The sequence below is a fragment of the Coturnix japonica genome, chromosome 8, assembly GCF_001577835.2.
Source record: "Coturnix japonica isolate 7356 chromosome 8, Coturnix japonica 2.1, whole genome shotgun sequence".
Classification (NCBI taxonomy): domain Eukaryota; kingdom Metazoa; phylum Chordata; class Aves; order Galliformes; family Phasianidae; genus Coturnix; species Coturnix japonica.
The window spans coordinates 26,288,828-26,305,388 of record NC_029523.1 but is presented as its reverse complement, the minus strand read 5'-3'; the positions used below and the strand labels follow the sequence as shown (position 1 = coordinate 26,305,388).

Below are 16,561 nucleotides of genomic sequence, written 5' to 3'. Positions count from 1 at the left end.
TTCAGCTTTCTGCAGTTACCTAGAAATATTTTACTATTGTACCTTTCACAATCTGGTCCTTAGGACAAATCACAATTAAATTGGTGTTGTTTTGTGTTATGTCTCAACCAGACAAGTGACACACATAAAATTATACAGATATATCCATATAACTGTAGAATGTAAGTGAAAACTCCTGTACTCATTAGAAGCTGATTCAAAGACTGCTGCAGTAAATCAATAGATGCTTCTTGATTTAATAATGTTTGGCTCAAGCCCAAAGTCTGATGTAGAAGTCGCAGTGCAGAGGGCTGATGCCACACACCAGTGTCTGCATCAGAGGTGTCCGGTGCTGCCCCTGCAGTGCAGTCAGTGGCCCAAATGCTCACTCAGCTCTTGCTGAACACACAGCCCCCACAAAGCCAACTCAGACCTTTTCATGGTGTGTTGTCCCATCTGGAAACTTGTGTCTGTGCTGCACTCCCCTATTAAGACCAAAGGAGATTTTGTTTTAGTTCTTCTGTGTGCTCTGTCTTTGCTGATGGGGCTTCTCATTGAAGCCCTTACTTTACTCTCCATGTCCAAGCTGGGCAAAGAAGCCTGGATGCTGCGGGAGAGGTGACCCATCAAGGATGGAGCCCGAGATGGCCACCCAGCTAGTCAGTATGTGTGAAACTGGGGAGCTGAACAGCGTATAAATAAATCTGAGTGCTTTCTTTACATCACATTTACATCAGATATGCCTGAGGAACTAGTGCCACAAAGCAGTGCTGAGACATGGAACACAGCAGAGTTAAAAACACAGCACCTTGAATTCATATACTCACCCAGAACAAGTCAAATGGCCAAATCTTCCATTCATGTCAGTCATAATAATTCTGTTAGGTGCTGAGCATGAGATCCTTCCATAAGGATGCTGACTGCTGCTCCAGGTAGCAAATACTGAGAGCTGAGGAGAAGCATTCCAGGTATCCATTCTCCAAGTTGAGCTTTATTCTGAGTGATACGACAGTAAGTGACTGAGATGGAACAAGGTGGGAATAACTGCTTTGAGAAAGACCAGGTCCACATGCTTCCCCTTGACAGAGGCCTAAGAACATGTTTGTGTCCAAGGGGGAGCAATTTATGTTCATCTTTATTATGGCTCCTTACAGCAGTTGCCTTTTGTGTAAGTTTTTGTGAAGTTTGTGTTCGTACTCTTAAATTGTGTAGTCGTAACCATATGCTTCAGATACATATTTCTACTGCAATATGATAATCCGGAGAGGCTGAAGCATGTCTACGAGCATGTCTAGCAGCATATCTAAACTTTCATCCTAAGTATCAGCTAATTATGGTGATTAAAACAGCCATAGTCATCTATGGAAGTCCCCTACAACGTTCCCCAATGAGGGCGAGGAGCTCGGGAGGTCGGGGTTCTTTCTGAACCAGTGTTCCTTTTTGTGATACAGAAGGGGTAGGAAATGTTGAAGTAAATTAACATATGAGAAGAAGTGAAAAATCCAAAGTGGAACATGCGTAACAAATGGGGGAAAATGAGAAGTGTTATAAATACTGACATAAATACCGACATAAATACATTTTGTGAGTCAATCTGCTATGCAGGCTGCGGGCTCGGTCGCAGAACAGTGGGGGAGGTTTATGAAGTGCTGGTAGGAGACAAAGGATGAAAAATTCCCATGTCAGGAGAATGAAAATGAGTGCTTCTTCATTAAAATATACCGCTGAAGGGAGAGCCACTTTATGTAACATGTTGCTCAGGACAGAAATATGGGACTTTGACGAATCAGCTGCTGATCAAGAATACTAAGAATTTTCATGAACGTCCTGGAATGGATTTGAAGCTCCAGATGTCAGCACTGTGTGCTTGCTGCTCTTTGGGTGGAAGCCCGAATCCCACTTGTAGTACCTGATGAGAGCTTCTCTCTTCGTTTTGTGTTACTTTTTGTCAACAGCAACACAAACAGCCTTGGTCTGACAGAGGGATGATCCGCTGACTAAATTCTGGGTTATTGAACAGCAGCAGCTGCTTGAAACCCATGTTTATCTGCAAAAAAAAGAATTGTTTGCATCTCTCATGCCACGTGTTCTCTAATAACATTACTAAAAATAATGGACACGGGTAATCTCCACTGCATTTATTTACATTTCCCTGAAAGCTGTTGTGCAGTCCCAGGCATCCAAAGAGCCCACGGGGTGAATAAAATCAGAAGGAAGACTCTTTCTGGGGGAGAGATAACAACAGATTCTGAGGTTTTGGTGAGCCCACGCCACGAGCAACAGCTGACCGCTGTGGTCTGCCCCCTACAGAATGGAATGCCGAGGTGTCCCAGTAAGGCTCTAAAAGTGGTGCAGTGGTACACCCACACACTGGGAAGAGGTGAGGGGAGCAGCAGTGCTGCAGCAGTGACCGAGCCACTCGTTATTCATCATTTCTTATTGTCTGACGCTCTGGAAGTAGGACCTGGCTGTGCTGCTGCACATGACAGCAGAGCACGGGGAAATTGCCCTTGTATAAATATTTGAGCAATAGCGGCTGAGCAGAGTGGGAACCTGGGAGTGCATTGCCTCTGCATGTAAATCAATGCAATAAAGCATTGTGAAAAGGCCGTTTAGGCCAAGGGATGAGGCCGGTCCAGAAATGAATGGGTACGATCTTGTCACCAATAAATCCCATCTGAGCTGGGTTCTGTTGCACTCCGCCACAGTGAGCAGCAGCACAGGCAGCTGGAATTATTTCTACATGGAAGCTTAGTGAGTTTGTCAGAGGGATTTGCCCTCAGTGCTAAAGAAATGAACTTAAGGCCTCAGGTTTGCTGCAGCAGACAAAGGCCCTGTTGCAGTGCAGCTGCAGAGCAGCTCCACACCAGCACTGTGCAGGGGTACCTGCACTCCTCCTGCACCCCAAGGGCATGTGGGTGGCTGAGCTGGGATGTGGCCTTTGCCTGATTCACCTGCTACTTTGCAAATCATTTGTTGCTGTCTGCATTCACCCCTTACAGTGTGTGCTTGGATCTGCTGTTCCCATATAAGCTTTTTGCAGACTTTTGCCCCTTGATCTCAGGTTCCAAGAGCTCCCTGGGCAATGAAAGCAGTTCATCCCACTGCGTGTCTGCAGGACAACTTGTCCCATTGAGCAGTGAGGCACCAGCTGTTCTGGCCCTGCCTGTTTTCCAACACACATCTGTATCAAGTGGAAAACTTCTCTGCAACCAGGGTTGGATGTCAGGGGGAAGTTCTTTACTATCAGAGTGGTGAGGTGCTGGAACAGCTGCCCAGAGAGGCTGTGGATGCCCCGTCCATCCCTGGAGGTGTTCAGGCCAGCTTGGATGGGGCCCTGGGCAGCCTGGGCTGCTATTACATGTGGAGGTTGGCCGCCCTGCCTGTGGTGGGCATTGCACTCCTCTCCCTTTCTTGGATGCTGGTGCAGAGCACTGCATGGCACTGTGGGGCTCTGTTTTCCTTGATGAAGTTCAAATCCACATCATGTAACATTCTCTTTCTCCAACTCTGTCCGGAGATGTGCAACTATAACTCCAGCTTAATTAAGTTTCCTTTTGCAGAAATTACAGACGGTTGTGAATTTCATCATGGCACTGGCACACTCCACCATGTAATTTATAGAGATTTGTAATGATTCATTTGATAGGCATTGTCTGTGGATTTCGGTTCATCAGGGATCAGTAGAACTCTAATTACATAGTAATTATTAAATAACTTATTCACAAATTGCTGTGCCAGTGAGATCAGATAGCAGAGCAGCCAAGCTGCTCCAATCAGGGTGGCCTCAGAGCACAGTGCATGGAGCTGGTGAGAGACTATAGCAGTGACAGTGCAATGCTGGGGGGAGAGAACCACCTGTGCCCCTGTTCCTGAGGCAGGACAGGTCTTCCTCCTTCCCAGAGACAGCTTTCATACAATCACAGAATGGCCTTGGTTGAAAAGGACCACAATGTCCATCTGGTTCCAACCCCCCTGCTACGTGCAGAGGGTCACCAACCACCTAACCAGGCCACCCAGAGCCACATCCAGCCTGGCTCTGAATGTCTCCAGGGAGGCCTCAGGAGCACATGCAGTAGTGAGGTGCTGCATCCCACACAGCCCTGCATCCAGGCTGCCAGCATTGCAGTTCTGCGTGAGAACAACCCCCCTGTCCTGACCAGGCTTTATTCAATTACATATTTCCTGCTTCCTGCTTATTACCATAGACCTGGCAATGCCATTCCTTCAGGGCTGTTATCAGCAGCAGGCATGCCGCCGTGAGCACAAGGAGAGGGCAGCTCTGTGGTACACACCGTGCTGCATCTCTAACGTCTATTTCGCCTTATTTACTTCCAGAAATACATCGACAGTTGTGTGAATTTAAAGGATGACCTCTGAGAACAAGAATATAATTGTTGGAGTGAGTGCAATGCTAATTGTGTGTTTCTGAACAGCAAAACTGCTAACAGATTCCCCTGCCTGCATTATTCATCAGGTGCTGGTGGATACATATGAATGAAGAACTGAGCTCAAAGGATCCCCAATACTTTGTCACCTTTTCTTCATTTTGGTGTGGTCTCAACTGCTGTAAAATCATTGAAGTATTCCCTGGGAAAAAAAATCTGAAGTAGGACATAAGGAATAATATACCAGTACTGCTTGTCCTCTATGATAGTATACCCAGAACAAGTAAACAAGAATATTTCCTGTAACTTTCACAATGTGGGTGTAATTAAGGTGTTGATAGGAATGAGAAATCAGAGAAATTTATCACTTTTCTTCACCTGGTTTATTGCTGAAATCACAGACAGGTGACCCAGCACCAGGCAGGAGCAGACTCATTAACAGCCTCATTAGACCTCTGACATCTGCACAAGTTCATATTCATCGTAGCAGCCCTGGCAGTGATGCTGTGTGCCTGTTTATGCTTTTGCTCACTCTGTACAGCAGCTGTGCATCTCTCTTCTATCAACTTGGTTAGAGCAGAATGGAAAGGGTTTAGGGAATCCTAGAATGGCTTGGCTTGGAAGGGACCTCAAGGATCATCAGGCTCCAAGCCCCATGGCTGCAGGCAGGGCTGCCAACCCCCCACTTTTAATACTTGACCAGGCTGCCCAAGGATGCATTTATAAATGGCTTTTGGAGGACTTGTAAACATTCTCTTTACTCCTCCATGAGTAGAGCCATTCCTTCTCCTTCATTTGTTTCAATTAAAAACACGCAAGTTACTTGGAGACTTTTTCTTTGCTAAGTGGTCCTGATGGGTTCTGCTGGGACAGCCAAGGCTGCCCTGCGTGCTGTGACTGCAGACGGGGTGGATAAGGCTTTCTTTCCCTGTTGGGACTTAGTAAAATTAAACAGAGGAGGGAAAAAAATATTGACATCTGCAGCAGAAATGCTGAGTCATGGCCTGAATCAGTGATGGAGCACCTGGTGGGAAGGCAGGGGAGTTCAGGTACATGCAGAGTAATGCAACGCAATGCACCTGAGTGACCAGAAGGGCTGGAGTCAGGATCCACCCCTTCCTAGCCCTTATTTACGCATTGGCTGTGGTGGCGAGGGCATCTCACTGGAGATCTCTGTCTGCCTGAGGTCTTTCCAAGATAAGCAGATTCTTTCCTTTATTCCTGTTTTTACAGCTGTTGCATTTGAGTCAACCCTCACTTGATGTAGCCTGGGATCTTGCTGCTCTGCTCTCATTGCTGTGTTTTCTCTCATGTTAGAACTCTGCAGTCAGAGCAATGTAGTGTTGTAGTGGTGGTGGCTGGAGTGCAGCAGGGATGGCACAAAGGATGGAATGAAACAACTGCTCAGTGACTGCAGGTTTCAGATTCAAAGGTGATGTTTTCTCTACGTGTCTCCTGGGCTCTGAGCTATTAAACGCTTGTCATCCCATAATAAGGGAACAAACGACTTAAATAAAATAAACCATCTCTTGGCAATTAAGGTGCAATAACTCAAATCTCTAAAAGAGCTCAAATTGTAATTGCAGGATATTAATGGTGAGTAAAAGGCACAGAATAAATTAAGGGCACGTCTCTCCCCAGCCCGCTTGCACTTTCCATCCAAAAGATTTATTATTAAAGAAGTTTTTCCATTTTCCATTTAGTGTTGTTCTCAAACAGTCCTTGGCTTACCCAGGCTTAAGGAGCTTTATTTCAAAATAAATCATTAATCTTTAGCATAGCTGACATAGCCCAGGGGAGATGAGATTAAATAAGCCTGCTTAATTATCAAAGGCCATAGAGGAAAACAGTTATGAGGGTTTTTTTCCAATTAATACATGTGTTAGTATTAGATTGGGAGCGGTATTTTGGACCAGTTATTGATTTCTCCAATACGTGAGAAGTCTAAATATTATTATATCAAAATCTGATGCTTTTACTGATGGAGGCTGAAACAAACAAACTAAAAGCTTCTTGTGTTCCCCATTGCAAAATGCTCTCTGTGGCCTCTAGAAGCGCTCGCCTGTAGCAGTGTGTTGTGGCACCGTTTCAGTTAGAAACTGCACTCTTGTTAGGGAAGATGCTCTGAGCCAGCAGCTCTCTAACCAGGCATCCTGTAGTAAAACATATTATAGAGGTGGGAGTTCTCGTACAGCGTGTGTCAATGCCAGTGTATGTAAATAGGGATATGTGTGCTCCTTCAGTGCACCTAATCCAGCTGCAGTCTGATGCTGCTTTTGCTGGGCTGTCTGTGTTGCCTTATTTTCTTTCTTGTCCCACAGTGGGAGGCCTCTTGGCTTCTTCCCACCTTCTTCTTCCCAGCCCTCAGCAATGTTGTCTCCATCCCAAGGAGCTGCTGCTGGCCGGGGCATTGTGGCATTGTGCTGCTCTGAAGTGCCACACTTTGCAGGGATGTGGAATTGTTAAGGTTGGAAAAGACCAGTAAGATCACCAAGTCCAACCACAGCAGTGTGGCTGCATGCTGGGTTTGGTCCCGGCTTGTACAGATACTGTGTTTTAAAATAGCAAGGTGCTTCTGTGAATGTGTGTGTTGGTCTCCAGCAGTGAGGAGCTGCCCGGCCTTGAGCTTCGTTGAAGTGCTGAGAGGCAGCAAAAGCTCCACAGTCACTGCTGCTGCTCCTACCCTCCATCTCCTGCAGCGCTGTGAGCCCTGGGGCGAGGCTTCTGGGTTCTTCCTGGGTCCTAAACCTCAGCTTGTGCCAAAATGCGTTTTGAGCATTCATCCATAATTCAAGGAACAAAAAGCAAGACAGCAAGTTTGCTGCCGAGAAGGCAGAACTGGGGTTAGGCAGGTCAACTCCAACCTGCGGGTAGGGCTGCACAGCCTTCTCTCTGTGCCAAGTAACAGAGCCCCTGGGTTCGTGTGGAGAATGAGACATTGCTGGAATCAGTGGAGCTCATCAGACATCACCGTGCATCCTTATTTAAATCACTGAATCATAGAATTCCTCAGGTTTGAAAAGACCTTAAAGATCACCAAGTCCAACTGCAACCCAACTGTGCTGCCCGAACTCTAAAGACCCTCTGCTGAATCACGTCCCATCCCTGAGCACCACATCCAAACAGTCTTTAAGCACATCCAGGGATGGGGACTTGACCACCTCCCTGCACAGCCCATTCCAGTGCTTAACAACTCTTCCTGTAAGGAAGTTTGTGCTGATATCCAACCTAAATCTCCCCTGGTCCTGTCACCAATGAGAAGAGGCCAGCCCCGCTCTCACTGTAATCACCTGTATCTTTCTGTGATTGTTTGGTGCCTGTGCAATATTTTATAAGTGATTTGGATGTATTGGCAGCACTGATCAAGGAGGCAAATAAATGTTTTTAAGATCATAAATGATCATCTGTATGAGCAGAATTATTCATGCTGGTAATTTGGTCAGGAAACTGTACAATATTTTTGGGGGACCATGTCCATCAGTTACTGCGCTTAGAATTGTTTGGGCATCATATTAAGCCAGAAAGTGTTTGCTGGGGAGAAAAAAGGCAAAACTGGGTGAGCATGGAGCGTGTGCTCAGAGCTGCTGGCTTCTGGTTCCATTAGTTCCTTGTTACTGTCAAAATATGGTCAATGATCTTTGGAGCTTGGTAATTTCATTAAATCTTTTTCATTACGGTTATTGAATTGCGGCATTGAAGTGGTAGCTTGCTTCTGTGTGAGATTGACTGGGACTGGTATTTCATTTTGCATAACGCTATACATAGCTAATAAAAGGGCACAGAATAATGAATTCTAAAGTACAATTATAACAGAATCCACAGATGATTGTTTCATTAAGCTGAATGCTGGAGAGCTTTGGCCCCTTGTTAACTTTTCCCATTGCCTGTCGTGGTTGCCCCAGGTGAAGTAAACATCTCCTAAATGCCTTCAGTGTTTCTGATCAATGTTTTATTGTGGAAAGAGTACAATAACTTAGAAGATGAGCATTTTTAAGCGTTCACTAAAGCACCAGACTATTCCTTAAAAACAGCCTTTGTTCAACATTGTTAACTGTGCTTATATTCATCATAAGAAACTACCTTCGATAAATGGAGCAGAAAAAAACCTTTTTCCAGGCAGGCTTCAGTATTTCCCAGGAGAAATGTGGCTGAGCTGGGGAGCTCCAAGGGCAGCTGTGCAAAGAGGACAAGCAGACATGTGCACATCTGGAGCCCTCACTTTGCACACTGTGGGCACGGGAAGGAAGTGTTGGGCAGGCATGGTGTGCACTGGACAGGCATGGTGTGCACTGGACAGGCATGGTGTGCACTGGGCAGACACAGCCTGCATGCTGCCATGGCCACCAGCTGTGTGAATAAGTCGTCATTTGTGTCTGTTGCATGACTGTTTGCTGTCTCATTCTGTATTTGTCTTCCATGTGTGATTAATGCCCAAATGTTCTTTTTTTTCCTTTTTTCTTTCTTCCTTTTCCCTTTTTGTAGAAATAATTGAGCCTACTACCTCTAGTCCTGTCTCAAGCCCAGGTCAGTATCCACATACATTCACAGAGTATGTTTGGGTACTTTTTCTCCAGGAAGCGGGACTGATGCATTGCCATATCAATAGCAGGGATTGATAACGGGCAGTTCTGTTGTGGTAGTGCCGGGCTGTCTCCTTTCTGTCTCTGTGCATCCATTGATTTGTCTTTCCTCCACACTCCTGTGTTTTGTTCTGTTCTTATGTTTCCCCTGCTGAGAAACCTTTTCCTCTTCACATCCCTGCACTCCCTCTCCCATTCCTTCTCTGCCCCAGGGCCGTGCAGTAGATGTGCACAGGGCAATGCAGCCACGTGTGTTGTTGTTGTGGTGTTTTTGTGATAACCTGGCTGTTCTTTCTGTGATTGTGCACGTTTGTTTGAGGCTTATATGTTGTTGTATTGCTGCTGAATGGCCCATAGGATGGCTCTGGGTTGCTGCTGTGAGACCCTCTCTTGCTATAGGGTCCCAGAAGGTGTTCCCAATGAGTTGCAAATCCTGCCCTTGTGCTTGACCAACAGCAGGAGGTCCTGGCTGTGCGTGGGAGCTCCTTGTGTTCTTGGGGCTTCCATTTGCCCTGGCAGCACACGGGTAGTGCTGGTCAGCCCAGCACAGGGGATCAGGCAGGGGCTGCCCAAAGCTCCCTAACTGCTGGAAGAGTATTGCCGACCATTTCCCAAAGGTTCTGGGCTGGGTAAGTCACAAATCTCACATGCTCTGCTCTGCTTCCCGTTCCTCTGTGTTAAATGTATTCCCAGGATGTGACTGCAGCATCAGACCAGCCAGGGGAATGTGATTTCCCTGTGCACAGTGGGGTAAGGTGTGCAGTGCTCAGGCACTGGGGAGCAGAAGGAAGATGGGGGTGAAAAAAAATGTCATCCTCTTATATCAATCCCTGTCTTTATTATGAGAGTGTGTGATCAAGAGATCAGTATTTGAAGTATAGAGTGAAATTAAGAATGTGAAATTTCCAATGTAATGGAGGAAAACTTCAGAAGAAGGTGGGCTGTGATGGTATGGAGCTACATGAGCTGATCTGCCTTGAAAGGGCTGAGGGAAGGACTCTGAGGTCACCAGCAAGAGGTGAAAGAGAAGCTCCCAATCAGGACATCACTCTGCTCCCAGAAATCAGCACGGTGTCAGCAGTGGCACTGCCATTGAGCTGTGCTGCTTGCCTTATGTAGTGAAAGGTTGCTGTGATATTCCCCGTACCTAATTTAAGTCTGGTAAATATCCAGATAGCAGCAGTGCTGGCACTACAACTGCAGAGGCAATTGAAGAGTTTCCAGTGTCAGAACGTGAGTCTGTGTGTGCTGCAGGATGGCAGGGGGCGGATGGTGGCACAGAACACTCTGTGTGATGACTGCAATGAGATAAGAGCTGTAACTGTTGAACACTGGAATCATTTAGCAGTATTTTGGATGCCTACCTTCCCATATTCCATCTTGCGGAACTGGAAGATGGTGTCAGTAATGCCATTATTCGGGAGTAATGCTTTTCTTTGAGTTGGCTGAGAGTGGGGAAGGCTGCAGTGTGGAGCAATGGAAGCATCACAGACCTTTCTCCCAGCTAATTCTCCTTCTCATATTCCAGATAATTATTCTGAGTAACGACAGCCATTGTAAAAACTTCTGTTGTTAGAAATGATTTCCAAGATACGTGTATGAAGTTCTATCACAGAAGTTTTGTGACATCTTCCAGCTGTTTGTAAGCCCCGTGACAGCAGCCTCAAAATGTCTTTCAATGGTTGCCCATCAAAACCATTGTGTTGAAAGAAAAATCCCTAAAGATCCCTTTCTGCCCAGAGAATGAGCTTCAAACTGTTCCAGTTGTGTTTGGGAGCTGTGGTTACACACTGTGCCTTCCACCTCTGGGACATGTGGGAGTTTACTTTTCCTTTCAGAGATGTGCACCAAATTAGCTGCAGAAGTTAAAAGATTGGGGCCACAGTTGTTATCTCTTTTGTCAGCCACCGCCAGGAGCTGCGGTTCGTTCCAGATGCCCCATCCTTTAGTGTAATTAGTTCACAGGTGGTGTCTGGAGAAGCTTTTGAAGATGCTGCTGAATTCTTAACGCCGACTAAATAAGTAACGGTGACAGGTCAGAGAGAATAATTGAGAAATCTCCTTTGATTAATGATTTCACACGTTATAAGGTGCTTTTATATAAATTGGGCTTGGAGAGAGAGAGGGCTGTGGGTTATTTAATATTCTCAAGAACAAAAGCTGTGTTTAAGTGAGCTCCCTGGGCAGGCTGGATGGCTCCTTGAACTTGGGTTACTTCTCCCTGATCTACCTCCCTGCATATCTAATGTGTTTTAATATGCCAGAATGCCAAAATAATCCCTGCTTTCAAGCATGCTCTGTTTTTTAATAGGAAATATGTCAGCTCCCCTATTTTTCTTTTCTGTTCTCAAGAAGTTGCAGTTCCTGCTTTAATCAATAAATGATTTGCCTATGGAAGATCTATGGAGTTGGACTCTGAATCTCAGCCTTCATGGCACCATTTCTCACTGTTAGTTGTATCTTTACATGATAAAAGCACTGTGCATGACATGCTAGAGAGTCCTGCATGAGGGCAGGTGGCCAGAGCAGCCATTCCCCATCTGCAGAATTTCTCTCAAAAACTCAACATGAATGGAAACATCTCAAGGTTCTGGGATAACCTGGGATAACAGATCCCAGCTCATTGCAGGTTTAACTTCTAGCCTGCATTAGAAACAGATGTGTGCTTGTTCAAAAGCTGTTGGCTGCTTTGCTGCCCCATGAATAACCCCAAGCTGGCAGGCGGAAGGCTGAGCAGTGCCCCTTCCGAGTCACCTTACAGGGGTAGCTGCAGAACGCCATTCTGTGGTTCCACTTTAGGGACAGAGAAAGATGTGTAGGGTTACTGAAACTTGCATTGAGAGGTGGGCATTGGAAAGGTAAATGACCTTTACAGGGAAAAAAGGTCAGTGTGTTAATCCTATTCACTAATTGTTGAAAAGCTTCATGTCTGCAGTATGTTGTCCAATTGTGTTGCATTCCAGAACAGCAGCCAGGTGGGAAATTCAGCACAGTTTTCTCTGTCAGAAGGAATCGGTGTGTGTGTGTTTGGCCCATGTTGTGCAGCACCGTGTTGCTGCAGGACTGAGCATCAGAGCAGCACGTTGTTCAGTCAGGAATGCTTTGCATTACATGCTGGGTGCACTGTGGGAAATTGCTGCCTTACCAGCACTGTATTTACTGCTGTTACAAATGGGTGGACTCACATCTCGGAAATGTTCTGTGAAAGCTGCATTCTCACAACCTGTGGAATTAGGGAAGCATTTCTGTTTAAGTAAAATACACCTTTCAGGCTACTCACAGTGTGCTCTCCACAGCATTCTCCCGTATTTTACATCTGCATCATTGCAGAAGAAGCGCATTGCTCAGTGCTTGCTGAGTAGATGTGTCATTTCATATCAGAAGGGCTACTTTCTATCAGCTGAGAAATAGGATTGGAAATAGGTCATTGTTAGCCTGTTGATTCCTTGTTTGCTAAACCTGGATGTAAAATGTGAGAGATTTCTGGTGATGTTACTCTGCCTGTTGCCTTCTGCCAAGGGGTGAAACCTTAAATACTTAAATAGCTCCCCCAAAAAGCAGCTCCCACAGTGGTGGTGGAGCAGTTGTGATGCTCAGTGGAGCCTCATGCAGTAGTGGGGGGTGCTCGAGTATTGTGGTATGGGATATGTTGAGAATTTTGTTGAGACATCCCACTTGAACCAGGCATCACTCTGTGAAGTGCCAGGAGAGCCGTGCAGGGACATCTGTGAAATGATGCCTGCAGAATGTGAAAGGGTCAGAGAGTGTGCAAGGCAGGCAGGGACCCACAGCTGTCTGCGTCCATGTTGCCCAGGAGATGCTGGGAGGATGGTCTGTGTTTGCCTGGCAGGGGACAAACCAGGGCTGTCTGTGTTTGGTGGCTCTCAGGTCTGGTCTGCAATTTCACTCTCGCAGCATTACCCATCTGCAGGGCTGCACTGGAAAGGCACAGTGATGCAAGTGAGGGTCGCCCAGGCTGAGCTGTGACACTGTGAAGCAGTAAGGCTGCTTCAGAAGAACCCACATATACAGACATGTTGTGAACAAGTGAAGGGAAGCAGGGGATTCCAGAATGTGATTCATTAGCACAAAGAGAGCAGTCTTTGTTTTTATTTATCACACAGGGTATGTTTTATGAGAAGGTTTATCAGCCGGAATTGGCTGGCTACAGTAATTCACAGAGGAATAAATATGCATATATCCATCTAGATGAGATGTGTAGCCATGTGTAGAACTTTAAAATGTACAGATAACTGCATATATATAGCTTCAGGGAGGGTCCCAACTGCCCAGAATATCAAAAAGGCTCCAGCTGGCTGGGAGGGGGCTGACAGCTCTGGGCTGTTGCAGGAGGGAGGCGGGGGGGGGGGGGGGGGAGGGGACTTGTCAGAAAATACTCATTTGAAAACTCCACAAATATGTCAGTTCTACAGAAATTCACATGCAGGACTATTGAGTTTTGAGTGGGGAAAAAAGATCCTGGCTTCCATCCAGCCTCATCCCAGGCTGTGCTGCTTTTCTTGTCTTCTCCCTGTCTGAAATTCTCCAAATGGAAACTGCAGTTTCTTGGCAGCTGCGTTTGGACTATCTGTGCAACATGGACATTTTGATGCAGTTGCCAGTAAGATCTCCAGCTATGCTGGATGAAAACCAGCACCCAGAGACAACAGGATCAGCCACTTCCTTACTCTGAACCCAATGACTGAAGTCATAGCTGCTGCTTTATCTTTCCTTACTAAATACCAGCCACAGGACCTGCTCTACCAAACTGATCTTTAAGAAGTTGGGTCCTTCTCTACAGTTTCCACGTGAAATCCTAAGCAGCCAATCAGGTATCCTGAGGAAGATGCTATGATGCATTTTTTTCTTCTAATAGCATCTTCTGTGTTGAATAAAAAAAATCACGGGGAAAAACAAACATGGTATTTGGGCCACACCATGACCTTCAAGGAGCGCAGTCATAGAAGACTTACTCAGCAGCTTTGAATAGTAAAACACAGACTGGTTTATCATGAGCTGTCACTGCTCCCAGAGTGGTGCCATCCTGGTTTTAGCCTTGGCTCTTGTGCAGAACTCCACAATAGGTGATGACCTTCCTCCCATGGGACACGGGCTGGGCAGCCCAGGCACAGTGAGGTGCCTCTGGTGGATGCACACAGGGTGACCCACTGGTGAAGCTGTGTGATAAACAGAACAGACACTGTGCTCGGGACTGCCCAGGGCTCAGTGCCTCACCTGCAGAGGTCATATTATGTACACAAACCAGTTGCATGGTGCCCTGCAGCACTGTGACCTTTGCTTCTTCCCAAGCTCAGGTGCTAATGAGAGCTTACGATGTGAATTCTGAAAAATGGCTATCTCCTTTCACAGGTACAGGGCAGCACTCAGTGTGACCGCAGTAACACCAGGAGTTTCTATCTTTGAGTAGCAGGTCTTCACAGGAACCCTGTGTCCATTTAGGAACTCCTGCAGAAGTGGGAGGAAACCTCTCACGCCCTATTTATTGTGCGCTACTCCCCTGATCCAATGAGGTTCACAAGGAAAATTAACCTTGTAGTTGTTCCTGTGGTTTGTACAGTCTGTTCCTATATGTGCAACTCTCTCATTGTCAGGGTCTGTCTCTCAGTGTGCATTTCTCTCTCAATCACATTCCAAATAATAAGGCTGCATCTCTTCACGAAACTATTGATAGAATGTATCCTCCTTAATATCTCTGATTGCAACTGCGGCGATTGCCTGCCATTCAGCCTCCTTATTCAACAGGCATGGTGTATAAGACCACACTGAATCAGTTTTCTGCCAGACTGAGGCAATTCAGAGAACAACTCTGCTTTGAAAGATCAAGAGCGTGTTCACTTGAATGAGCAGGGTATGGATTTTATAATAGGAAAACAGCACGTAATTTGAATAGTCTGCAGTAAATTGTTATAGCAAAGCACTCGGGTTATAGAGACGTTCTGGGTGTAGGCAGTGCCTGCAATACTGTTTGTTAGGTTTCCATACCTGTGGCCTCGCGCTATAGTGTTTCATTGTAGATGAAGGAGGAGATGTGTTTGACAAAGAGGTAGAAACCCTCCGTCTGGTAAATGCAGATTATTGCTACTCAGGTCTCACTGAGATTTGAGGAAGGTTCATTTTGTAGCAACATGAATTTTCGCAGCTTAAAGCTTATGTGAGGTACAGTTCGGAAGAATAATGGGTTCTGTGTGGAGCGTGTGTCTCCAATAATATCAGGGGCCCTTTGAAATGACTGCAGGCCCACCTCTGTCTCCCTGAAAGCAGAGCTCTTTGGAAAGGCATGGCTTAGGGCGTGCACATAGAGCTGTGCCTCTGAAGGCACCCTTAATTCCCAGGGAGGTCAGGAGAAGCAAAATATGGAACACTTTCTTTCATCCCTGCCTGCCTTTATTACTGCCCACAGAGCAGCATACATCATTTCTCCATTGATTTTTTCCTACATATGATATCTGTAACTCTCTGGGAGGATCCTGGCATTCCTGCCCGGTGCCACGCGCTGCCTTTTGCAATCCTGACTTAGTGCCAAAATCAATGGCAGAGGGAAAGTGCCCGTTGGCAGACTGGGAAGATTTCTGGCATCCTGTGCTGCTTTCCCATGGACCGAAGGGGATGCACAGCACAGTGGCTTGTTACCTGAAAATGCCCCACTATGCAAAGAGCTGAGCTGCAGCTCACCTGCAACGTGAGGGTGATGAAGAACCTTTTTGGTGCTTTAATTTTCTGCTTCAAAGTGCAGTTGGAGTCAAGCCTTTGCAACACAGGCTCACAGTGCAAGGAGTGGTGGCTGAGCATCACTGCTGGCGTGGTGGGATACCAGGTGGGGAAGGGGCTGCCAGAGGCACAGCCCTGTCCCAGACGTTATGCTAACAGGCAGATTTTCAAAGCTTTCAGCCTTAACAGGAGTTTTATTCCTAAAGCTCCCAGTCAGCTTTGAAAAATCTCAACTGTTTGGTTTGTTTTTTTCCTCTCTCTTCTGCATAATAACACGCAGAGCTGAGCCATAATGCTTCCCAAATCCTCTGGATTAAGCTGAAGAGCAGGTGGGAAAGGCAGGTGCCTGGAAAGCCTCTGGATGCCAAATCCACTTCTGGCAGCAAAACTGCAGCCTGGGAAGCAGCAGCACCTGGAGGGCAGGGCCTGCGGGGGCCCAGGGCTGCAGGGTCCTGTTGGTTAGAGCCCAGGCTGTCCCCCATGCCCCTGAGCTGTGTCTGTAGTCACACTGCTCAGTCCCAGCCTGCTGACCCAGGAATGGGCACCAGCAGCTCTTTGACTCTCCGTGCTCATGCTAACGTCAGCAAATGCTCTTTCCATCTACCACTGTATTAGTGTATTACTGTGTAGTGAGAAAAAAACAATAATAAGCACAAAGTAGATGTGGATGTGTCTGTGGCCTGCTAGCGCGCTGTTTTCAAGAGATACACTTCTTATCATGAGATTCACATTAATGAAAAGAAGCAGAATTTGACTCTGTGATAAGCAGTTCCTGCCCTTTTTTTGTGTGTCTGGACTTTACGGGATGTTTTCTAAGTCTTCAGCTCACAGATGGTGGACCCCAGAATTAAAGCAGCAGCTTTAAATAAAGGAATTAAAGCAGCA

General features: G+C 46.4%; 1 protein-coding gene across 2 annotated transcripts in view; it reads left to right on the top strand.

The window, feature by feature from the left end:
• Positions 1 to 16,561, top strand: part of NEGR1 (neuronal growth regulator 1) — a 167,471-nt gene that overhangs the window by 128,991 nt on the left and 21,919 nt on the right. The window contains exon 7 of one of the 2 annotated variants that reach the window (XM_032446132.1): positions 8,850 to 8,891. The exons of the other annotated variant lie outside the window; for it this stretch is intronic. Within the exon in view, the coding sequence (XP_032302023.1) occupies positions 8,850 to 8,891 (42 nt within the window). The remainder of the gene's footprint in view (positions 1 to 8,849; positions 8,892 to 16,561) is intronic. 2 annotated transcript variants of the gene reach the window in all.